General features: G+C 33.5%; 1 protein-coding gene across 5 annotated transcripts in view; it reads left to right on the top strand.

Moving 5' to 3' along the window:
- Positions 1 to 27,472, top strand: part of PUB4 (RING/U-box superfamily protein with ARM repeat domain-containing protein) — a 94,815-nt gene that overhangs the window by 38,525 nt on the left and 28,818 nt on the right. For 3 of the 5 annotated variants that reach the window (XM_089832480.1, XM_089832481.1, XM_089832479.1), the window contains one exon: positions 10,590 to 10,945. The exons of 1 other annotated variant lie outside the window; for it this stretch is intronic. In XM_089832480.1, the coding sequence (XP_089688606.1) occupies positions 10,670 to 10,945 (276 nt within the window). In that variant the 5' untranslated portion in view covers positions 10,590 to 10,669. Of the gene's footprint in view, positions 1 to 10,589; positions 10,946 to 27,472 lie in introns of those variants that run through there. One more of the 5 variants, XM_089832482.1, reaches the window with a different exon arrangement.

Below are 27,472 nucleotides of genomic sequence, written 5' to 3'. Positions count from 1 at the left end.
CACCTCCAAATATATCCCGCACCTCATAGAACTTGTGCTAAACTCACACTATTGGTCATTCTTGAAAGCTGATTTCTTGCTATTAAAAGAAATTACATAAACTTAAATTAGGCAAAAAACTAAGAGATACAAGCATAAAAGTGCAAAATATTATAATATAGAGTTATGCTGATGTTTGGTAGCTTTAGTTGGATAAAACTATATATAATTATATATGAGATATAATTTATATATATGTGTTCATCATATACGAGATATAAGTTTATTGTTATATGAGAGAAATTAATATAATATATATAAAAATATAACTATGATTAAAGTTTTTATTATATTAATTTTCTAATTAATAAATAGACATGTATCATGAAGGGACATGTCTCTTCATGGCTTATTCTCATTATATATATATAAGAGGTCTTTGCTATTTGGAAAATACATACCATACATTATGACAACACTTAGTACATTTGCAGCAAATCCTCAGAAAAATAATATTGAATCAGAGCCAGCTCTGCAAATGAAATAGAAAGAAAAGCACGCCAAATAAGGGCAGCCATTGAGCTATGTTATATATATATATATATATATATATATATATATATGACAGTCAAAAGGCATGACTTATCAATATGGTCTTGATCTTAAAATTGATTTATACCTGTTATAAAAGATGACCATATCCTATTTAGATATTGGAGAAGAGAATTGCTAATTGGTGAGATTGCCAGAAGCATGAACATCAAATTCAACAGAAATGGGTGATATCAAAATCTTCAAATTCAGTCACATTCTATCTAAAGGAAGTAGGAGTGATATATTTGAGAGTTTCAAGTGATATTAGTGATTTACGACACATTCTAGATAACAATGACATCAACAAAGATTAGAAATACATCAATGGTAATCACAAAGATGACCCCCGTATAAATACATGCTTGGATGCGATCAATAACTTCATGCAATCCCATCTTGTACTTTGTATAAAATCGAGCCTCCAAGGATACAAAATATTCCAAAAACTTTAAGTAATCTCTTTTCTCTCGATGCCAAAATATCAAGAATAAATGCAGGGACTCTTAAGTGCATTTGAGAAGAGTTGTCTCCATTTATCTCTGGTCAATGAACTCACAAATAATCGAAGTCCACTAGATAACCAATACATATTATTAAATGTGCACAAGGATTCTTCGACGTCTCTAGGAATTGACTAGTCTCTATTTGTTTCATGCAACTTCTCATTCATGCACTAATTTTGACCCCAAACTCGACGAAAGATGGAGCACATTGAGCAAAAATTCAGGCCCCATAACTTGCACATGACACAATGTGGAAGAGTTGTAGGGTGTCGAGAATCATAGGATGGATATGACCATCGAATAGGAAAGAAGTTATGGAGCGTAAGGGAATAGGAAAAGGGAGATAAAAATAAGTTAAAACCTGCAGTGATAAGACTGCACAAATAAGATGAAGTGAGATATACAAACTTCAACACTCATTCCGTTGGTGGACATGGGGCCCGCTGTGAAAGGGTAAATCAAAATATTTAAGGATACCTCTTTGGTGGTTATGTATGCCACGTAGGTACATGGGGACCCACTACTAATTGCGACAATTAGATGGAGAAGATTTAAAGAGATTTAAGTGAATGATAATTCCGTGTTTGAAGAATACTACAAACAAGGCAGAGATGCCACCATGCAAAATCATGCAATCCAATCAAGACATACGTAACAGCAGAGGGCTTGTAAACTTTTATTGGCTTGTCCATTAACTAAACTCTTCAAAACCATTATCTACAATGACAATAGATAGTTAGATAGGTTGAAACGACGTGGAAACAAAAGATATAAGAGATTGGGAATTTAGTCATAAGGGAACGAAAGACTATTAAACATAGTTGATATTTAATCATATAGAGTGGAGATCAGCATTGACATGATCTTACGTACTACCATGAGAAAGTGCAAAATGGTAAGTATGCTTTATCAATTCAAATAACATGTTTATAAAGTTATGCTGATAATGGGAGAAATTCCTAATACTATTTTTAGGAATATAAAATAGAATAAAATTCATAATAACACTGAATATAAACAAGAATGTTATTTTAAATAATAAGAATAGGATAATAATATTGTTTTGAGAATAGAGATGATATATTATTTATTAATACCATAGTAACGAGAATCGCCCAAAAATCGCCTGAATCGGCAATTCCGCGACCAGATTCATCCTGTGCAATTTTTTTTGAATCGTGAATCGGTATCGTCGATTTCTGGGCCATGAATCGCTTGAATCGCCGATTCAGGCGATTCATGTAAAAATTGCCAAAATCGCCTTAAAAAATCGGCTATGAATCGTCCACGGCATGTAAAAAGGGAAGTTGAATTTTTTTTAAAAATCACTTGTTTTTTTCACTTTGTTTTTGACCGATTCTCTTTGTTATAACCCTAAAGAGCCTTCTATTTGTGAAGCATGAGTAGAAGAGAGGAAAAGTGAGGCTTGAGCTGGAGCCTTGTTTTTATATTTTGTTTACACTGTATAGATATTGATAGTGATACTGAATCACTGATAGACATATGTTTCAAACTTTCATGGATCTTCATCTTAGATTTATACATACATTTATGATTTGATGTCTTATAGATCTTCATGATTTCATCTTACTGATTCTATGATTTGAATCATTATGATCATTTGATTTTTATTTACTTCAGCTAGCATACAATTTACATTTTAGTACATAATGATAACATAGTTACGTATGTGATGGATTTTATGTTTCATGTTTATGTATGTTAGATTCTATTTGATGATGTTATAGTGTTTTTAAGTTATATTCAATAAAGGGTGCATGAAATAAGTCTTAAATTGTTAAAATCTTTACATTTAAAGGATTTTTTCAAATTTGCCAATTCATCGCCGATTCACCGGCGATTCACCCCCGATTCACGATTCGATTCAGCCGTGCCAATTCCGATACGATTCTGATTCACGTTACTTTGATTAATACTATTATCATTTTTAGAAAAACTAAGTATTATTATTATTCTTGAGTATTATAGTAGTCTCTCTCTCAATTTCAATACATATTATAAGAGCTATGTGTCTTGATCTTTTTCCTTCGAGAATGTTATTATAGGAAGACGGAGATTGAGATTCAGAGGGAGCCTGACATTTCATCAGAGGCAATCTTGAAAGAGAGGGAGCAGATTGAGGGATATGATTTAGTTAGCCTTTGGTGATCTTGATCATATTGATTTAGAGGGAGTAAGCTATGTTGTGATGGATTCTCCAGTGATAAATAAATTGTAGCAGTCGAGAGGACTGTGATTCATGAATATACCTCGTGATTTTGTGATTTTAATGGACCTACCCCCTATGTACATTATGAGGAAGTGACGACTTCCAAATGATTTTAGTTGTATTTGTAGAAGTTATTGAAAGGTGACGATCTTACGATAACTTAATTTTCTATTATGATGGATATCTTTTGATATCTATGCAGATCATGATAGATTATACTTTGCATGTTGGATGTTTATATGGTAAGCATTATGAAAATGCGTGTTTTGAGTACGTGGTGAATGTTATGCAAATTGATGTTTTGGAGGGCCATTACATGGAGTACTTGGTGAATATCATGCGACTTGATGTTTTGGAAGGCCATTACTCACAGTACTTGGTAAATATCTTGCACGTATTCTGAAAGACCAATACTCATGATATCAGATGTGATATCAAACATTTTTTGAGTAACTGGTGATTATCATGTATTCTGGGAGACCAATACTCTTAATATCAGATGTGATATCAAACTTTCTGAGTACTTGCTGAATATCAAATGTCGATATTCTGAGAGACAAATACTCATGATATCAGACCTTATTTGAGTACTTGGTGAATATAATATGTTGATATTCTGGAAGATCAATACTCTTGATATCAAATATGATATCAAAATGATGGATATCTTCTGATCAAAGATATCCTTAAATTTGCCATTTCTATAATTACCAATGGTGTAATATATGTCATGTGTTTATCCTCCCTAGCTAAGAGGGAGTGTTGATGTTTGGTAGCTTCAATCGGATAAAACTATATATATATATATATATATATATATATATATATATATATATGTATTTGTGTGTGTGTGTGTGTGTGTGTGTGTGTGTTCATCATATATGAGATATAATTTTATTGTTATATGAGAGAAATTAATTTAATAATATAATAATAGAATTATATATATATAACACTATGATTAAAGTTTTTACTATATTAATTATTTAATTAATTAATAGACATGTCCCATGAAGGGACATGTCAATTCAGGGCTTATTCTCATTATATATATAACAGGTTGTTGCCATTTGGAAAACACAGCAAATGTTATGGTAGTGCTTAGTACATTTGCAACAGATCCTCAGAAAAATAACAAGTTGAACTTGTTTCTTCAATTCTTAAAAAAGAATTCCAAAAAAAAAACTTGAAAAATTCATCAAAAAAAAAAAAAACATTAAAAGAGTCAAGAATAGGGTCGAATGCTTACCTTAAACACTTAAATCTTCTTTGTGGAAGCTATCTGGCACCCTATGAATGATCCCCTTCAAAAATGATCACTTGCATTTCGAATTGAAAAAATGGAGACCAAATTAATAAAGTACAAAATAGAAAACAAAATAAAATCTTTTAACAATAAATTGGCTCATATTGAGCCGTTTTAAGGTTTTTAGCCAAAGGAAATATTAAAAAGCATATTAAAATGTGTTTTTAAGTGACTAATGTCACTTTTTGGGTGCTGCATGCCTGGATGCACCTTGGGTGCACATCCACAACATAGGGATGTGCATTCGAGACACATCCCCCTGTATCCGAATTCACACACATCCAAATCTGCATCTATATGTAGGGGTCACATGCAACATCATAGACTTCAGTAATGAAATGGGCATCAACCCAGACTACATAAGTGAGCTCCAACGTATTGAGAGCACAAAGCCTCCTCAAAACACCAATTTCATTCAACAGAAACACCAACTTCATTCAACAGAAGCACCGACTTAAATGATCACACAAACTCAAATGCAAAATAAATAACTCTTTTTTCAAAACTCACTCAACGCCTCAATCACCATGCAAAAATTACACAACACCCCTTTCATTACATCAACCAGTCTGAAATAATTTTCACAGCATTCAGGAAGACAAACACTTATTTCATGATGCATACATCAATCTGAAAATCTGGTGATGGTGCTCAAAATTTCTAAGATGCGACGGACCACAAAATGGCTCATAATTCCTGTTCCACGTCCAATAATGAGCAGGGGTAAATTTTTCAAGAGTTCCCACACAGGTTTGGGCTAACGCCTAACAACAATTGGAAGATAATGGTTAAAGAGAAAGAAAATCTCATGGTTCACGTCCGTTATTCTTAATCTCCTTCCCACACATAGACTCGACAATCAAACCAACCATGCCAAAATGCTCAGCAAGAAATGTGAATTGCTCCAATAAGGGCGATGTTCACTTGAATGAAGACAGATGGATGACCAAAGAAGCAAACATTTACACGATAGGTGCTGTATAAATATAGCTCGATACTAGGAATGAGCAATCACACAATGCTTTGCTCAGTCACAACAACCCACATTTTCCTCCAAAGAAGATTTCTCGCCATCTAAGAATATTTAATGCTGCATACAACATGAACAGACCATGCATCAACTTTTTCATTCAAAAATGACTCTCTAATGCTTGATTGAAGGGTCTTTTAAATAAAACTTCAGAATGGCCTTTTTCATGCTAAAGAAAAAGCGTTACTCAAGCCTGAAGCTGCCACACACAAAAAACATTACTAAACAGCTGTCGTTAGTAGACTTAAGCTGCCACACCAAAAAAGGTGGACAAATCAAAAGAATTGATTTCAAATAAATGTCAGGCATTGAATACTAAAAACATTGTCAAAATATGGTAAAAACTTCTGAAAACTCCCAAAGCCACCAATACCAGAAACCATCACTACAAAATTGAATAAGTCATTACCATAATTAAGAGAATCATGCCTTGATGACTTTTCAATGACAGTTTTGAAAAGTTGACCTTATGAATATTCAATGGTGACTCAACAATTTGACCTGGGCCAACAAGCAGGTGAAGTGGACTAACAACCAGCTCAAGAAGATGACAAAGCTGCTCAAGCATGCAACCAAGTAGCTCAAGCGAGTAACCAGGTAGCTCAAACAGATAATCAAGTAGCTCAAGCAGCTCAAGTAGACAACCAAGTAGCTCAAGCAACCAAGTAGCTCAAACAGGTAACGAAGTAGCTGAAGCAAGTTAGCAACCAACTCATGCAAGTGGTTAAGTCGTTGATGAAGACTTGATGGATAGTCATTACTTTTAGCTCCCTTATTAGAAGTTGAAAATGTTTCTTGAGTAAAATTTAAGAGCCCGAAGAAACATGATTATAAATTTTTGTGCTATTACTTTGAGTAATTCTCCAAAATTTATATGACCTTGATTTCAAACTTTGACACCAAGGACAAAATATTCAGTTATCTCCCCCTCCTTAACTGAGTGAGTTACTTTGGCTATAACAACCTTTTGTTTGAAAAAAGTTTCAAGGAGGGATGAAGACTTCTGCCTCACGTTCTAAATCATGTAGGGAAACAGTTCATCCACTTGTATGAATCTTTGCACAAAATCTGAACACAATACCATCATTACCATTTATGAAAACTGATGTTGAGCTTCATGTCCCATCCAATACTTTTAACATTCTTAGTAGCTTTTGAATTCTGTGCGTTTTGGTGATTTGTAAGATTGCAGTCTCTAATTGGTTGAAATTCAGTGCAGCTGCTGTGATTGGTTGTCTATTTGTCATTTCGTTCTTGATCCATGAAATGTGCTCGATACTTGTTAGTAGTTGAGCTAGAACTGTGGCATACAATGATATCCATTTTCTTGGGATGTTTACTATTGTAATCTTTTTCTTGTCCTTTATTTGGTAATTTTATTATTTTAAAGGCTAAAAGAGTGATCTTTTTGAAATGATAATTGATTGAGGTATTCAATATTTAGCAAAGGAGAGGAATACTCCACAAGTAAGCAATTACAAGAAGATCTTTCCATAGTGGAAACAATTAAGAACTAAAGACATAATAGAAATTACTAAACTAACTAAACAATTCAAAGAACGAAAAGTTACTAAAAACTGAACTTGTTCTTAGAAATAAGTTACTTGCATGACCATTATACTAAATATAACAGTATTACTATAATACCTTTCCATAATGGTCATTCTACTAATTACCCTACTGAAGACTTGGCATAATTTGTAAGTCATTTGGCCATGAAAGCATACAATGCTGACTTCTCCTTAGAACACTCTGTGACACGAGCTTATTGCTGAGACCCTCCCTAGTTGGACCTCTGAGTAGCCAACTGCTTTCTACAAAACTTCCTCATATGACCACTAACAAAAATAAGTTGTCTGCCCTCTAACCTGATGTTGGGTAACAACGCCGTCTCTCCCTCTATTCAAAGACACAAAAACTGTGATTAGCTTATCAAAAAACTTCGATTTTTCTGATAAAAAAAATTGCCAGCAAAGACTCTAAAATCACACTATTGCCAAAAATTGTTCAAAGCAGCTGCTGCAAAACAGTACCAAAAATTTGTGAAAAAATTGTCAATCCCTAAATGCAATGCTAAAGTCACACGATTTTGTGAGGAAACAATCAAAACCCTTATTTTGTAGAAAAATGGTAAAAACCCCATGATTTTGTCAAAAATTCATCAAAAAGCAGCAAAAGAAACCACATTTTAAGAAGATCATGAAAAATTTTGACAAGTTTTTTTCGGGAAAAAAATCATGCAAGAACCCTCCATATTTCGGGAAAAAAATCATGCAAAACCCTCTTAGATCAGAAAAATCATGAATTTTGGGGAAAAAAGTGCAAAGCCATCTGACATTAGATAAGCAACAATCTTTGATCACATGAAGAGAGAATCCTTGCAGATATTAAAAAACATTGTTTTTCTAGTGAAAAAACGGTAAAGATATCTATAGTAAGCACATTTTTTCCAAAAACAAAAAAGCCAAAATTTGAAAACCAAAAAATTGTTTGAAAATTTCCCCACGAAATGTTTCAGGAAAAACTATAAATTTTATTCTACAAAAAATCCATGAAAAAAAACTCTAGGATTATTGTTTTAAAAAAATCAGGCAAAAAGCTGTTAGAAGTTTTCTCAAAACGGCTAGGTAATTAAAAATTTTAAACAATTTTTATTGAAAAAATTCACCAATTTCCAACCTCTTCTTTGATACCATGAAATGATAATTGATTGGGACATTGAATATTAAATAAAAGAGTGGAATGCTCCTTAAATAAACAATTACAAGAAGATCTTTTCATAGCCAAAATGGTCAAGAATTAAAGGCAGAATAGGAAGTCACTAAAGTAAATGACTTAAAGAACATAAAGTTAATAAAAACCAGTGTAACATGGGGACTCGCACCCTCCTCCCAAACCTTGAAGTTCCTGTCCCTGAGATGTCCCTGCATCCAGTACCTGAGTACCCAAGTACCCCCACCTCCGCCATTCCCCAACCATGCCGCCGCTGGGATGTGTACTTGAATTTCCATTTTTGAATGTTACTATTGTATATGTAATATGTTACTATGTTGAATGTTCAACAGTTCTAGTTCATGTTGCAATTTTGCTATTTTCAAGTATTTTAATAATTAATTTGGTATGTTCTACTGAAACATCTTTGATAACTAACATTTCATGTTCTATATGTATGCTATACAACACCCCTCCATACCTTGTCCTCCCCTTGCTGCCGTCCCCTAGCCATCCCCCCGCCTTCTCGAAAATGAGGCCCATTTTCCCCCTGTCTTGGAAACTTGTCCTAGCGTCCCAACGTACCCCAGTACTGGTATGGCACTGCTAAAAACTGACTGACTGACTTAAAAAAAAGTCAAATGATCATTATATTAAAATAACAATATTACTTTAATACCCTCCCTAAATGGTCATTTTACTAACTACCTTATTGAGGACTTCACATAATCGATAGGTCATTTGGCCATGAATGCATAGAAGATTGACTCCTCAAAATGCTCTGCTACATGAGCCTGCTGTTGAGATCCTCCTTGGCTGGACCCTTTGATTGACCAACTGCTTTCTACCAATCTTCCTCATATGACCAATAACAAAAACGAGCTGAGTGCCTTCCAACCTAATGTTGGGTAACAAAGCCATCCCTCCCTTTATTCAAAGGCATCAAAATCAATATCAGCTTCTCAAAAATCTTCATTTTTTGTTGATAAAAAATCACTAAAAAACTCTCAAACTTTGTTTTTGCCAAAAATCATTAAATTAAGCTGCTGCAAAAAACACCGCTATTTCTCGCCAAACTCTTGATGCAATGCCAAAGTGACAGGATTGTGTGAAAAAATCATCAAAAACCCTCATTTAGAAATTGTTAAGAAACCATGATTTTGTCTACAATCATCAAAAAGCAGCGAAAGAAAATCACAATTTTTTGCCAAACTCTTGATGCAATGCTAAAGTAACAGGATTTTGTGAAAAAATAATCAAAAACCCTCATTTAAAATTGTTAAGAACCCCATGATTTTGTCAAAAATCATCAAAAAGCGGTGAAAGAAAATCACAATTTTTGGGGAAAACCATGAAAAAACCCTCCACAATTTTTTGCTAAAAAATATGTAAAACCTGCCATGATTTTTGGGAAAAAATAATTCAAAACTCACCATGCAAAACCCTCTTAGATCAGAAAAATCATGATTCTTGGGGAAAAGAGCCGTGCAAACTGCTCTAAGATCAAAATGACCAGCAACCCTTTGTCACAACTTACAAGAATAAAAACCCCTTGTAGATCTAAAAAAGCACAGTTTTTCTAGTGAAAAAAACAGTAAAGAAATTTACAGAAACTAAGATTTTTGTTTTAAAAAATTGGCCAAAAGCTGAACTCTCAATTTTATAAAAACAATTGAGCCAAAGATCACCTGAAAGTTTCCTAATGAAATGTGCTGGAAAAACAATGAATTTTATTCTACAAAAATGTCCATATTTAATAAATTAAGCAAATTTTTTTGAATTTTTTTCAAAATTTTCAAGTGACTAAACCATAGAATTTATTGGAGAAATCTGCCAAAAACCAACTTCTTCTTTGATAACATGAAATGATAATTGATTGAGATATTCAATATTAAACAATGGAGAGGATTACTGCTAAAGTAAGCAACTACAAGAAGATCCCTAATTAAAAATAATCAAAAACTAAAGATAGAATAGAAAGAAAACCAACTAAACAACTTAAAGAACATAAGAATAGAAAGAAAACCAACTAAACAACTTAAAGAACATAATGTTACTAAAAATTGGCCAACTTAAGTAGAGCTACTTATGTGACCATGTAGAAACTAGCTATGGATTGGACTGAAATCATTATTTCTGATATTTTCAGAGAGATATAATATACATTGGAACTTTTGAATCTTGATGCCAAAATAAAAGCCAACTAAATGGTTTCTTTGTATTGTGTGGAATCAGGTAGCAAAGGAAATACCAACTAAACTTCAGTTAGTAGCAGACAAGCACGGTTATTATTTTGTTGCTTAACTCTTTTGGGAATGCCTATGGAATCCCTGCAGCAGTTGCTAAGTAATATGTCTCTTTCACTTCAGTTACTTAGCTCACTGGGTGATAAGGCAAGGTTCAATCGGTCAAATTGTCATAACTTGGTTAGTCTGTTAAAGCTTGTAAAACCTATGTGTGATGATCTTGGGAAATCAAATATAGCAATGACAGTACCAGTTACAAGAGCACTGGAAACATTAGATGCAGCCTTGATTAAAGCTAGGGATCTTGTGGAGAGATGTGGGCCAAAAGGTAGCAAGATCTATATGGTATGTTATGAAGGTCATTTTTCTATTTATTGTCACAGCTTTTCTGAAGATGCCTTTTTCTTTTCTATGGTTTTTCATACTTCCATTTTGAAACTATTGCTGCTCTCGTGATTTGTTTTCTTCGATGATTGAAGTATAAATATACAAAACTGATGAGTAGCAGCCTGGTATGTTATGAAGGTCATTTTTCTATTTATTGTCACAGCTTTTCTGAAGATGCCTTTTTCTTTTCTATGGTTTTCCATACTTCCATTTTGAAACTATTGCTGCTCTTGTGATTTGTTTTCTTCGATGATTGAAGTATAAATATACAAAACTGATGAGTAGCAGCCTGATAGGACCAGTATAAGGGATTAATTTTGGCAGTGATTCCGTTGTTTGGTGCAAAAGTATGGATAGGTATATTTAATCATATTTTCAAGCTGCTAAACATTTGACATCATTTACGAGTTCTCCATCTTTAATCTCACTTTTACCTTTTTTAGGGGGAAGAGGGTTTGGATTTCTGAGCCCACATAATTGGATCAGGTGCTCTACTCTTTATAATTGATATGAATGTCAGAAAAGTCTTGTCTCTGACTATGGTTTTACCAATTGAAACATAAATATGATACTTACAAAATCCTAAATAGGAAAATTCACCGGTTAAATACTGAAACTCAAAATAATTCAGAAAAGCTGAGTGTTGCTGGTAATTTCTTGAATAAAAACGATGTGACATATTGTAAACTGGGTGTTCAGGTTCTTACCACAAAGTTTAAAAGCCTCAACATCCTGTATGTCATTGCTTATGCGTTTCATAAATCACATAGAAGAGGATAGTTATTAAGAATCAGTCTGCTTTAATTTTCTGGATCACTTATGAACTGGAAGTATTTGAACTTTCTAATTTTAAAATCTCAATTTTCCTTGGGGATTTAGTGGTAAATCTCCCAGTTTGGAAGTTCAAGTTTTGTCAGCTTGTTCTTATTTTGATTATGTTCAGTGGACTTTTGCAACTTGTTCCTCTATCATTATAAGAATTTTCATTGCCTTTTTTCTAACTTTTTCCTCTATCTTGCTAATAATTTGTTCTTCTCTAGATTTTGTGCATTGTCACCATTTGATTTTCTCTTTATAATAGCTTGTTTATTGTTCTGATCTTAAGTAGGCGTCAAACTCTCTTAAAGTTTTGGTGGCCCTATATTCCCCACCTCTATAAATTAGAATATTGCATGCAATTGTACAATATTTTGGTAGATATAATAGGTAGATTTTTTGTTCATCTATTGTCTTTAAATTAGGTTAATAGCACTTTAGATTTTCCAGGAAGGTTGAATTGCTAGGCTATTAAAACTAAAGAAAACACTTAATTGTCTATTTGATAACTGTCTGTCAGGAATGGAAATAGTTTAAAGGAGAAGTGTTCAGCTATTACAATGTTGTTTTCTTTATTTGGTATGCTAGTTTTAGAGATAGCTCTTCAGTACTCTAGTATTTTCAGAATTCTTAAAGTCTCAATATAGTCTCAATTTTATAATTCCAAATCCTAAATCAGCAAGATACGTTGTGCATGTGGTAGCTTAGATTCTATATTTTCTCATCTCACTTTATCTGATTATAGGATAGATATACCGTTGTACCCCTTTCTGCAGAGTAAGTGCAGGTTGAATTATTAGCCTATTTTATTCCCATAGGCTGTAGTTGGGAAAAAATGAATGAATGAATTAGATAATATAATGTTATCTCGCTAAGTTAATTATAAGGGTAATATTTTTCAATTAATTTAGCAAGTGTATACAGTGATCTTAAAGGTTAATTAAATAAATTCGCTTTAATATTTCCTGTGTTTAAGGAAAAAAGTAAGAGGGAATACTTGAAAAGCTTTTTAGATGTTTCCCCAGTTGGTTGTAAAAGAGTAGTGCAGGACTTATTTGGGATATTCTTAGCTATTTTATTATTCTTTTTTGGAGAGCTTCTTGGAGCTTGTAACCTTTGGACAAAAACTCTAAGGGGTTACTGGTTTCAGTAGTGAAACTGTCTCCTCTCCCCTAGCCAGTTGTTGGAGATACAATTTCAGGTATTTCATAGTGCATTTAACGTTTGGATTGTTGAATTTGTGAAGTCTCTATTAGATACAAGTTCGAGTTCAATATTTTTGCAAGATACACATGATATGAATGTCTTGAAGATTTACACATGATTTGGCAGGTTCCATGGAGAGAAAAAGGTAGTTTATGAAATATATACCTGCACCAAAAGCTTTGCCAATGCAGAAGTAGACCTTGGGGTGCAAGTTCTTTGGGCGATCTGTCAGCATCTTCCCTTACTTTAATACTAGCATCACTGTTAGTTTTAGAGACATATCTTTAGCTTTTAGTTGTTGTCTGTGATTAATGTAATTTACAATTTGTTTATTATGGTGATCGATTCCTATGGCAGGGTTCCCACTCATTTAGTACTTCTCTTGTTGTGTGTATTTGTTGGTTGTGTTTCGGTAATAGTTTGGCATAGATGACAATTTGTCTTGCTGAGGTATTACCTGCTTTAAAAGCTTTACCAATAATGAAGCAGGCTTTAGGGTGTAACTGCCTTGGGTTTATGTGTCAGCATCCTCTATCACTATGATACTTTCATCATCAATGATTTTGGTACAGTGTCTTGTGGGTTCTGTCAAACACATGAGTGTCTACTATGTGAAGTCTGTAATCTACAAGCCGCTTACTACAGTTTCTTATATCTACAATGACGTGTTTTTCCACATTATGTTCTTATCTGTTTGCATGGATGGGAGTCTTGTATGTGTGATAACTGTCAGAAAAGAGAATGTCATGATTCACTACTCACAATCCATTTCTTTTGACAGCCGAGAACTAGGATTTGGTGCAAATCCTTGGATGGATGAGGTAGCATCATGCTCCATCACTGAATGTCCACTTGCCACTTGCAAAATAGGGCAAAGTTGACTTGTAATTTCAATAATTACAACTGCTAAAATAAGGCTATAGCAAATTCAAACAAATGGATAGACCTCTCACAGTTTCAAGCAATTACAAGTGCCAAAATAGACTAATTGCTCAAAGTGATATGTCCACTCACAAATGGCTACAATCTGATAGAAAAAATGAGAAGACAAAAAAGTATGCACTCTCAAAAAAGGCATCTAAAAAATGTGTTTGTATGAGCTCAAATGGAGCTTTGGGAGTTGTATAATTGAGGACTGGATAAGTATAGTCACCAGAAACTGTAAAATTTTGAAAACAAAATGTCCATCAAAATAAGAAAATTCCTGCACAACCACAAAGAGTGCGAAATTCTACCCTAAATTTATAAAAAACACAGCTAAAATGAGTGAGTTATGGGTGTTTGAAAACTACCTTAAAATCTCTGAATGCAATCTGTGACATTCATCCTGTAAGAAAATATTCCAACATTTATATACATCAACACGCTCTAAATTTAAGTAAATGGTTGTATTGTGCATGGGCCACAGGTTGGAGTACTTTTGACCCATGCACAATTAAGTATTGTAGCAAAGTACACTTAAAATCTCACATTCATCATGCGATGAAAACTAAGCTCTTTAAACTGAAATTGCACCTTTGCTTGAAGAAAGAGAAACACAGATTCTTGCCGCGTGAATCACTGTTCTTACATATAGTTGGTCCGTCTTCTCAAAAGTTGGTCGGCTGGCTAGTCCATGTCCACCAAAATGGACCAGCAGAGGTGACTAGTCGGGGTTTTGTTCGCGCTTCCAAAGTGATCTGCTTGTTGTCGGAAACTGTCAGAAGAATGCAAGGAGAATAATGTGGGAGACTTCCAATAGAGATGGACCAAATGCCAGCGAATGAAACTTGAGGACAAGGAAACATTAGAGAGCAGTATAGGCCAGCTAAGACAGTGAATACAAGCCCTGCACATAATAACAATGTCCTGCAATAGATATTACAGGAGGCGACAGAGTACAAATACTGAAACAAAAATATTTTTGAAAATAAGCAATGTTTCCAGCTAAAATCCACAGTGAAAAAATATTTAAAATTGCATAAATGGAAAAGAAATTTCTAATGAAAGATCGTACTATCGCAACAAGGGTTGTAGAACCCGCTCGCTAATTGTTTTGCCCCAAATTCAACTTTCATCCAAAATAGGAAAATTTATAGTCAAACTTTGTTGGAACAACCTCGCGAACACATTGGTTAGGTGAGTCTTACTCTAGACACTCCCAAAAAATGTTGCTTCCTAGATCTTGAATGCAAGCCTTCCAACAAACGAAATAAGCTCTCTCCAAATGGCTATGCAATGGATGCTCCAATGGCTCCAATGCCATGAGAGAATTTCTCTGATACCATGTAAGAATTTGCATATGGCAATGAAAACAACAACCAAGATCTAAAGGCCAATGAATATCACAAGAGAGAGAATATTCTGTTGAACTGCAATACATAGAAAAATATTGGATCAAATACAATGTAGATATGCCTACTTATATAAGCAATTCAATAAGAAACTATGATAAGGAGAAGATGACTTATCACCCACAGAAGGTGGAATCAAATGTTCAACAAAGGTGGATCATCCTTCATTGTGCAATGAAGTATGTGCAGCAATATGGAGGACGATAATGTGATAAGAACACTAAAGGTGGAGACAACACATAAAGTAGAAATGTGATCAAAACTATCACCACCTAAAGTGAAACTTCTCCTACAACATGTGCTAATTAAAGTGCAAACTGCTAAGTGTCATAAGTGCAAACTACAATGCATTATCTTAATTAAGCTTAAGTCTAATTTAGAATATTTAATTACACCAATAATTAGAAATAATTGTTTGAAAAGGTCTCCTAGTTCTAGACAAGCTCATATGACCATGTTTAACAGCTTTTACTTACACGGTTATTGTTTTACTTGTAACTACTTTGGTCACAAAGCCGTAAAGTGTTATGGTTGCTAGAAGAGATTTTAGATTAGTGAATAGAAGTTTATTTGCTCTGAGAAATTACAATGTTATTTGTTATAAATGCAATAACCTTGGTGATATTGCAAGAAATTGTAAAAGTGGCATGACAAATTTCACTAAGAAGATTGAGACAAAAAAGACAAAGGAGAGTACTTAAGTATGGAGAAAGGAGGAGAAACAAATGATTGAAAAGTCCTTGATTGTGCAAACAACCTTCCTTGCTCAAAATGAGAACATTTGGTTTGTTGATAGTGGTTATTCCAGGCATATGGGTAGAGATAAAGGTACGTTTCTGACTCGCAAGAAAATGAATGGAGGTAAAGTTAGATTTGGTGGTAAATCATTTGAGAAAATAAGAGGTAAAGGTACACTTGTTTTGGGTGATGGTGAGACTAAAATTGAGAATGTCCAATATGTACAAGGTTTGAACTATAATTATTTTGAATGCAAGTTAGTTATAGGAATAAGGACATAGCTTGGTTTTCTGTTCAAACTGTTGTAAAATCAGTTAAAATGGTATTCACATCGTTGATGCTAGTAGGGAAGCTAATAATTTGTATCTTCTTGGTGATGTTAAGAGTGAGACATGTTTAAGTCAGCTTGATGAAACTTTTCTATGGCACAGGAGGTTTGGACACATGAATTTTGATAATTCTATTCATATTAGTAGGAAAGAAGCTGTTAGAGATATGTCTCTATTAAATATTGTAACTGCGATAGAGATCTTTATCTCTTGAAATCTAGACGTTATTACCATTATGGTCACCTTCAGCTGAAAATGACATTTATTGTAATATTAACTGTAAATGACTTGTGTCATTCACATGCGTTGAGGCATGAATATTCAAAGAGTTATAATTAATTATAGGAGTTATGGGAAATTGAAGATACTTTCGTTTGTTATGTAAAGGGTCTTTTTATTGGTTATATATATCGCATCATGTGAAGGATATTGTACACTTGAATTTTCATGATCAATAAAGTTATATTTTGTTGTGTGGCTGGGTTTATGACTTCATTCTAGAAGGGTTTTCGCAGAATATTTGTGGTGTCCATTGTTTCAGTTTTGGCTCTTTCTTATTGCTGTTTATCATCATTAAATTCCGGGCTTCAGATTTAACACGGTATTAGAGCCATGCATTCCAGTGAGAAGAGTTACAACCAGAAGTATGATGTCTCCTAGGACAATGGTATAGACGTCCTCCAACAGCTACAAGAGCCAAGCTATAATATCTCCTTCTATCAAAGCTATTTGCTTGGGAGCTCTTTACGAAGGTTAATTCTCTGCTATTTCCTATTGACTGCATAGTCTAATGCATAGTTATATGCATTAGGGGATTATAGTCGTCCCTCTCGACTACTCATCTTTCTCCATAGTTGCATTTAAGATTGATATCTTCGATTCTCTTCTGGTGCATGCCAGTGCGGATATAGATCTTTTCTCAAGCACCATAATCTATTTTGTCTCTTGGCATTGTTGCTGAAATGATATTCATGCATGTGTTATTTTTGTACATATTCTCTGCCCAATGCATCCTCATTCGTTCTCATTAATTTGTGGTGGCGAGCATTTCCATTCAGTTTGTGCAATGGCAGAACTGTTGGATGTACTCGTCGCTAATTTGGTTGGATTCTGGCGAGCATTTCCATTCCCTTTGTGCAATGGCGGAGCCATTGGAAGTACTCGTAACCTAATTTGGTTGGATTTTTGTATTAAAGTGTGTTGTATAGCATTGCAACACACTGCATTGGTGTTCGATTATAAGATTCAGAAGTTGCATTTTTGTTTCCACCATGGGTTCTATCTCCTGGCACGCTCTGTCATTTCATATCTCATCAACTCGGATAGTAGCAAGAGATGAGATGGTTGCACAAGTACGTGCTCGTTGTTCCTTGTTTCATTGTAGATCCACTCTCCACCCTAATTTTTTGCCCAATGCTAGAAGCTTTGGGATTGAGGGATGGTGAAAGCTTGGCTGCCTTCAATTTTGCTTGGATGTAGTTACTATGGTCACCACAGAAATCTTTTTCTTTAGCATCAACATTCATTACCTCGGAGAGTGGTTCAAGAAGCACCAAAAATCTTTGATTGGAAGGCGTCATTACTTAGCAACCACCATGGTGCCATGTTGATTGTGTATGCTGTCCGTTCATGTGCCACTAATATTTGAAGTGTATTGGGTGAAGTTGTAACGACAAGGGATGTCTTTGAGTCTTGTCTCCCATACTCAAAACATATTATTGGCATTTTTTTCATATATGCATTCTCAGCGATTGGTTTCAAACTTTCAAGCGATGTGAGAAAAGGTGTGTCGGGTTAAAACGATTATTGACATTGTGACTACTTGACGATTTAGAACTATCTTTAAAAGTGAAACGGTGGCTACATTCTTTGTTGTTGAAATCAATAAAGTGCTATGTGAATTGAATGACGATATGGTTTGATGCTACGTTATGAAAATCTATTACTAATAGTTTGTTATTGTCGTTGATGCAGTTCCTTGCTTTGAATAAATTGGCACCTATAATCCGAGAGATCCAGTAAAGCTTTCTTATCAAGTGATTGTCTCCAAATAATTGTTGTGCTTGACCAAGAGTAATATCTAGTTCGGGCCAGTTGTGCTTGAATGAAGCAGATAAACAAGTCACAAGGTAAACATCCAGTGTATCAAGAGGTTGCTATGGAGAAAATTATGAAAGAGATAAGTATTCAATTTTACTAGGAATAGTGCATAACTTTTTAAAGTTGAACTTATAATGAATTAATTAATCTCTCGTGGTTGCAGGGCACATTCTGATTGATAAGAGATTAATAATGGAGCATATTGTAGGAGTTGCTTGAACAAAATTTTGATTAATGACATATGTTATCTTGCACTTACTTTCTTAGATTGTTCTTGCAACACTCACAAGGACATTCATCGTCTTAATTGGCATGAGTTGTAGTCATGTCACATTGATCTAAGGGTTGAATATGTGGAAATCCCAATGATTGGGGAATTTTTTTGTTTGCCTTCAACATTACTTATGATAAGTTGATTTTATTAATCTTATTGATTGCAGGATGCATCGAGATTCAGAGGGAGATTTTAACTTTAGAGGGAGTATTTATTTAATCCCCTTCATTCTCTTATATGCTTGTGGTATTTGTAAAACTTGAGACTTAAATGGAACTAAGTCTTATTTTGTTATGCATACTTCTATTCTTGTGTGAATAAATGAGACTGTAAGATCAGCTATGATAGTTCTTTCACTATGCGATAGTGAACATCATGTTGAGAGAGTCCATGATGTCATCACATTGAGAGATTCTATGATGAGAGTTGGATGTCATGTTGAGTGATTCCATGAATTATGTTTTGAATATGTATGATCAGAATTTATCATTGACATTTTTTGGTTGCAGCCTTGTGTGACTGTTCAGCTAAAGATCTCTCTCTTGCTAAGAGGGAGTGTTAAAGATTGTAGCTACGATAGAGATCTTTATCTCTCGAAATCTAAACGTTATTACTGTCATGGTCACCTTTAGCTGAAATGACATTTATTGTAATATTAACCATAAATGACATATGTCATTCACATGTGTTGAGGCATGAATATTCAAAGAGTTTTAATTAAATATGGGATTTATGGCAAACTGAAGAGACTTTCGTTTGTTATGTGAAGTGTCTCTTTATTGGTTATATATGTATTGCATCATGCAAGGGATATTGTACACTTGAACTTCCATGATCAATAAAATGATATTTTGTTGTGGCTGGGGTTTTCCATTCATTCTAGAAGGGTTTTCCCATGATATTTCTGGTGTTCATTGTTTCAGTTTTGGCTCTTTTTTATTGCTATTTATCATCATTGATTTCTGGGCTTCAGATTTAACAGTCTCAACTTACTAAACCTTTTGATACTCTATGTAAAGAGTGTCAACTAGGTAAACAAACTCAAAACAGCTTCAAATCAAAGGGGTGGTCGAGCATGAAACCACTAGAGTTGATACTAGTTTGTGTGGTCCCACGAGAACCGCAAGCTTGCAAGGTGAAGAATAATATATGCTTTAGAGAAGTTCAACGCTTTTAAACCTTTGGTTGAAAATGAGAAAGGTCTAGAAATCAAGCCCCTACGTTTGAACAATGGAGGAGAGTTTACATCCAATGATTTCATAAGTTATTAACATGAAATTATGTGTGCTTTCAGCTGCTAGAATACTTCAACTAAATGGTGTTTTTGAGATGGAAAACACATCCCTCCAACAGATGGGGCAGAGTATGATGAATGGATCCAAAGTGAGTGATTGTTTTTGGAAGGAAGCAACCCATGCATCTGTCTATAGAGCTGATTAGAGTAAATCACAAAAAAGACAGCATATGAATTGTGGAATGGTAAGGCGGCCTCAGTTAAGTATTTTGAATTGTTTTTTAGCCTTTCTTACATTAAGAGCTATGAAGATTTTTTGGTGAATTTGGTCCTAGGGCTGATGAAGATTTCTTTTTGGGATATTCATGCAAAAGTAAAGCCTACAAATGTTTTAACAAAATATTGCATAAGATTGTTGAAAGTACTAATGTGAAAGTTCATGAGATTTCTTACACTTGTGAGAAATTTCAAAATTGTGATGATAGCATACAAGAAGATGAAAGTGAAAGTGCTGGGCCATCGAATCGTGGTATTGTGGTTACATCTGAAAATATTAAAAATGAAGCAGCTGATACACATCTAGAAAATGAGGCAGCAAATAATCAGTTAGGGACAGCCAGTGGAACCATTGAAAGTGCATCTGATTTTGGTCAAGGTAAAACCATACTTAGAACAGCATTAAAGACTTTTAAATTTGTTCAAAATAATCATCCTGGTGATCAGATTTTGCAAGATGACCGAAGTAGAGCTACAAGAAAATATATAAATTATTATGAGGATGAAGACCTCTCTTTTTTGTCCATGATTGAGCCTAAGAATTTTGAAGAGGTTGCTGAAAATGAACACTGGGTGGCTTCCATGAAAAAAGATTTAGATCAGATCCAAAACGGTATAACTTGGGAACTTGTCCCAAGGCCTAAAGACAAGAATATAATTGGTATCAGAGCCTTGGGGCACGGGTTCGAGTCTCCCTTCATTGGTGCTAAAGTCTTGGTTAGTGTTGAGGGGGAGATTGTTGACTTGGTGGTCAGCACCTTCTTGGGGACTCGTGACATGGATTAACCACCTTTTGTGAGTTGGGTTAAAGCTAGTATTTGTTTCGGGTTTTGATAGTTCGAGCTTTTGGCACAACGGTAAATGATTCCAATAGAGAACACCTTCAATATTTAGGCAAAGAAAAAACCTCAAAAATACTGTCTTGGAAAACCACAAAAAGAAGTTTTAATTTTGTTGGGAAAATTGATCAAATAATTTTGTAAATTTGAAAACTATGTTTTTCCATTAAAAAATAATGTAAAAAATTCTTTGAAAAAATCTCTAGTTAGAGCATGAATTTCAAAAATTTGTCTTTTCTTTGATAGTTGTTAACGATTGTAGCTTCAATCGGATGATTCCAATCGACGAAATCAAATGTTTGAATGACCTATAGGCCTTAAACATTTGATATCTATCCTTCACTATTACTATTGATAATAAATTAAGTAGATATATGCATGCATGCATGTATATTATATATATGAGATACATACATACATACATACATACATACATATATCTATATAGATATATTATTATCACAGAATCACGATAATACATTGAGAAAATATCATTTGTGATATATGTTAAAGCTATAAGTAATGTGAATTAAGATACTAACAAGAGACATGTCTCTACGGGAGACATGACTCCTTATATCATATACATATTCATTGAAAGAGTAACTTGAAACACTTAGTAATCAATAAGTGCTATTACAAGTTACAACAAAGACATATCATACCATCTCTAGTATAACGCATTACATTATGCATCTAGGAAACAAAAACTAAAATTTAAATTTCCTAAATGTAAATGTGTTCAAACTCTAACAATGATATGCTACAAAATTTGATTATTTGATATTTTGATATTAAACAATGAATCTTTAAAAAACATAATTAATTGTATTAGCAATACACTCACAAATAGAGCTTACAAACACTATAGAAAGTGTTAAGTAAGAAGCAAAGTTGTCCAAATTTAGACAACGTTAAAAAATAGAACTGATTAAAAGAACTAAAAAGAAAGCCTAAATGACCATTAACTAAGTTTCTAGAATAATGAGTTAAATATAGCAAGAACATAGAGTACTAAAAATATTCTTATACTATCTTTTAATATTCATTCTATCAACTACCCTAAAGAAGACAAACATATGTTATAGTTAGAAATCCTTTAGAACATTTTTTTGTTGTTGATACCCTCCCGGATCTAGAAAATGTCAATAACCAAGAGTAGCCAAAAAATAGAGAACGCTATCCCCTTCTTTAGACAAGTCTACAACAAAGAGAAGAGCATGTCACTGACATTGCCTATTGAGATGAGTCTGCCACTAATCCTCCTGGACATGTGACTGGAAATCATCACAAAATGTACAACCTGATGTTGGATAACAGAGCTGCCCCTCCTTGTAGCCGAAGACATGCATCATGAACAACTGCCACAATTTTTAGAAAAAACCAACAAACCCTACAAACTATTGTAGATGAGCAAGATGCCCCAAAATAGACTGCAAGATACCATTATATGAAGTGAACATAGCATTGTTTTCCAGGAAAAAACTATTTAAATACCATAAAATAGGAACACCTGACATGAAATCCCATACAAACTTCGTGAATTACAGAAATTGGAAATGATTTTTGAGGAGAAAATTCGACCAAAATCAAATAGATGGTACAAAATCTTGAGACATGGATTAGCATACACAATATCGTTTAAGGGAAAATGGTAAAACTTTTCCAAAATATTTTCAAGGAAAATATGGTAAGCCTATTAAATGATTTTTGAGGAAAATTATTAAAACCCTACGGTTAATTTTTGAGGGAGAAATTATTAAAACTCAATAGATGATTTTTGAGAAAAAAATCATTAGAACCCTTCCCATAAGGGAGCCATATTCAAAGCGGCCCTCGCACTATTACCATGAAACATAAAAAATGGAATTAATTGTATTAACAATACACACTCTTAAATAGAGATTACAGACACTATAAAAAGTGTCAAGTAAAAAGAAAAGTTATTTGAATAAAGGCAATGTCTAACATAATTGATTTGGATAAGTGAAAATAAAGCCTAAATGGCCATTAACTAAGGTTCGAGAAGAATGAGCTAAATATGACAAGAACCTAGGATAGTAAAAATATTCTAATAAATAATGGCGACAATCTTTCCTTAAATAGAAAAGTACAAGATGATGTTTCTAAATGATTTTTTTTTCAAATGAATACAAAAAATAGAAACTAACTAATAAAACTAAACTCACTAAAGATGACCATTAGAAACATTACATTACTATTTTACTAAAAAAGCTTCCAAGTAGACTTTGTAAAATTTGATAGTCTTTTTATTTTGTGGATACTATTAAGATTTTAAGATATTCATACTTGTCAACATCTCCATATAATGTGTTTATCATTGCAATTGTGGGATGGTTCAGGAAATGAAAAATCTCATGTGGATGATGATGCCATTTTGAGCTAGCCAGGCAACTCATCCACTTGTGTGTGTAATTGGAGTGTTTTTGAACATGTACATTTCAACAAATGTAATTTGCTAACACAATAATGAATGAATGACTTGGCTTTTGTTCATTGCAACATTTGCTTGAAGCTAAAGAAAGCTCAACACAAGACTCTTAATATACTTGTAGTTAGTTGAAATTGTATTCATTTTGTTTTCCACTTGTAAGGAAAAGACTAATTTCTACAAATACAAAAATATGAACTATTGAGGAAGACAAGCCAATTGACCTTGAGATCATGCTGGAGGCCAATGTGGATCCTCTTGTTATTGAATTAGCTAGGGCATGCTCTCACCCAAGAGCTTTATCATTTGGATCTCCTTTCTTCTAGCACATCATTAGCTATATTTGATTTTTGGAACTTTGTACTTAGCTCATAGGTTGAATTTGGACAATATACAAGCACTTTGTAATTGGCATTTTGTTGACTGCCACAATCTAGTTACTATTTTTTTGTTGTTGTCCTATGTGCAAGGCAATTAGTGATATGAATATAAAAAACAAAAATCTATTTTATACAATTCATAGGTTGAACTCTATTTTTTTACTCACAATACCTCTATGCTATGGAAATGCCCTTAAATTTTAAAATTGTAGTTCATGACTCCTTTCTTCAATTTTTTTACTTTTTTTACAACTTTGGTTTTCCCCCCTTTTTGGCACTTTTCTCAAAATATTATTACGATAATAAATAAGCTTCTATTAGTGGTTAATGGCTATCTATTTGTAATTTATTGTAAATATTAGAATGTTTCTAATATTATTTTGTCTGTAGTTATCTGTTAGCTTTATTTTAGTTAGAGTAGAATGTTTCTATTCTTTACGATCGTTTCCTAAGGAAATATTGTTTTATTCTTTTGTATATATTGACCTCTCGGTCTTTGTTAATATTAAGCAAATATTTACCAATTACTTTGTAATAAATATCTTATACTTCTAACTTGTCGAATATTTTTTCCCAAAAGATATTTGTTGTTATGGTTGGAAGTGCTAGTTTAGTTGCTTGGGGACAAAATGATGCGAGTCCTTTTAAAATTGATGCAGCGTTGCTTGTTTTTTCAAGTGAAAACTCTATATACCATTCCTCTACAAAGAATAAAAGCATAGAAGGGGCCAAATAAGAAAGGGTTGCCAAAGGATCTAATATTGGCTTATATTAAACAACAAGAGGATGCAGACTTGAGAAGTAACAAATTAAAGGGTCTTGCATATCCTCTTGCCAAGAAAAGCTCACAGAAACGACTGACTAATCAACATCCTTTCATGCCAATGTCTAAAGAAGATAATATTTTATTTTCATGAAAAGAGGCTCATTGGACAAGACCTTCATAAATAAAATTAGAGAAGTTTGTGCCCCAAGCATTGCTCGTTGCATTTATGGCAATAGGTTTACTTTCAACATTGTTAGATCAATGTATTGGTAGGATACGATGAATGCCCTTGTGATACACCACTTGATTATATTAGTATCAAGTATGAAAAGGTCCACACACATGCACAAAAATAAGGAAATGTTAAGTGCTATCTAAAGTGGGTTTGGTCAATTCATAGGTCTTTGCTCTTCATGACAAGTATAGGAAAAATCTGATGAGTGGTGGTATCTAATATGGTCATGACTCTATTTTCTTGCAGTTCTTGCAACTAATTTTTCCTAAGAAGCACGTATCTTTTTAGTTTTTATTTTTCTCTTTTTCATTCGATGCTATTATGTTAAATATTATATTTTTTATAATATAATTTCTATAATTTATGTTCTAACTTTTTAGTTTTGATTCTTGACTTATAACATTAAATGCTAAATGTTGTAGGCAAATTCAAAAAGTTGTAAGTTCTTCAGCTGAGTACATACTTTATCCATTTAGTGAAGCGTGAACATTTGGGTGTTAAAAAAAGATTTGGTCTACACACACTTCGACCTTTGTAGCTTGTCACATTAGAAACCTGAATACAACGAGGATGTGACAAAGAATTAGGATCTAACTCTTCAGTCTGCTCTTCTAGATACTACTTCTGCACTTGAGACAACTGGTAGGTCTAGCAATCCAATGCATTGTGGTTCAAATGAAGTTAAACGAAATATTGACTACCTTTGATGAATTTTGAATATGAAGATGAAATTTTGATTGTAATTTGAATTTTCATTGTGTACTGACATTTTGAGACGAGTATTATTATTTTTGCAAATTGTGGATATAATAATATGAGATATTTAAATATCCTATTTATTGGCAATTATGGATTTATGAATTTCACTATACTATTAATTATTTATTGGTGATTATGGATTTACAAGTATCACTATTCTTAGAATTTGTAATGTTGAATATATGTATACATATCCAAGGGGAAAAAATGTTGCACTATTGTACTGGGTTTTGATTCTCATACTAGTGCTATCTATTTATTGGCAATTATGGATATATGTGTATCATTTTTAAATTTATAATCTCAACCTAATTTTGATTTATAGTTAATACATACATAGAACTTTGGGATTGGAATATTGTCTAGGTAACTTTTGGTCTTCTAGTGCTATCATTTGTACTTTATGGATGTTGTGGGCCAGCAACACTTCTATTTTACAATGGAAACAAATTGAGAGAATTCAAAAGCACTTGGATCATAAGCAAGTTTACCAAATTTCAGTCAATTATCATATTGTATTGAGTGAGTGGGGGCAGTCCCTATTGAAGCAATTGCCATAGTGTGTCTCATAATTTGTTTAATAAAATTGAAAACATGGAAACAAGTAGATGGCCATACATTGTTCTCATCAACTTCGGTGTGAAACTAGGAGTTGGAGACAGGCAAAAGAAATTCGGGAAGAAAGTGTACTTTGCACTTGTGGAGTAGTAGAATTTGAAAGACACTTCATTTTGGAGTGTGATGCTTATTGCGACATCAAGAATAATTATGATAATGTACAAACAGTTGGGTCATGGTATAGTCCTTTCAGTGAGGGGGCTGTTGAAAATTTATAGTCCTTCATAGAAAAAGAACAGAACTACTTAAGGCAAAGTTTGCATAGCTAACTGTACCATAGGCTGCTTTTTGTTGCCTCATGGACATTACAAGTTCTATGTACATACACACATCTTTGTACCCTACCCGAAGGAAAAAAATGCTGCACTACTGTACTTGGTCCTTTTTTTGTACTTGAACTCCTACCTGAATTGGCGACTTAGAGCATGGCATTTTTATTACATAATTTAGTGCTCCCTCAAAATATACATGGCCTTGAAGGTCAACCATGCATGTAGAATGTTTATTGTAGGCAAATTGGAAAAGGAGATACTGATTCATTTGAAGTATTTGCAACTATCAGCTACAAGAAGTGCATGGCTGGTTTCAAATTAGTAGAAATAAATTAAAAAATCAGACAAATGTAGGTTTTGCTTAAACAGGGATAATAAAGTCAAAATCAATTGGAGAATTGAAGTATTTATAGTCATTATCATCCAGATATGTATGTTTGACACCTTTTAACACTTGCTTTTCCATAAATACAAGAATATATTACTTAAACAAATGCTTTCACATGAAACAAAATTAATAGTTTCCATATTGGTTACCATGATAAACAAATAATCAAATAAAATCAAACCCATAGTGCGCTAGGATGGAAAAGCATATAGAATATTCATAAATATAGCCTATGGTTATGCATATCATTATTTGTTTGTATCCATATAACTAAATGTGTATGTTCTAGAGACATAATTTCAATTTACACTATGCGTAGTTGATTGCTCAACCACCATAGATCCACATGTTCATTTAAGAACATGACTATATGTATGGATTATGTGTGGTTGTGCAATTTGCATAGTCACACCATCGTTGGTGACAGTGAAATGAGGGGATTGGTTCTTGGGACGTGGGGACAAAGGGCC

This window comes from Cupressus sempervirens, chromosome 5 (genome assembly GCF_028749045.1).
Source record: "Cupressus sempervirens isolate cs-2001-9-10 chromosome 5, ASM2874904v1, whole genome shotgun sequence".
NCBI lineage: Eukaryota > Viridiplantae > Streptophyta > Pinopsida > Cupressales > Cupressaceae > Cupressus > Cupressus sempervirens.
Note: the sequence above shows the minus strand (reverse complement) of the source record. Positions and strands in the feature narration are given on the sequence as shown.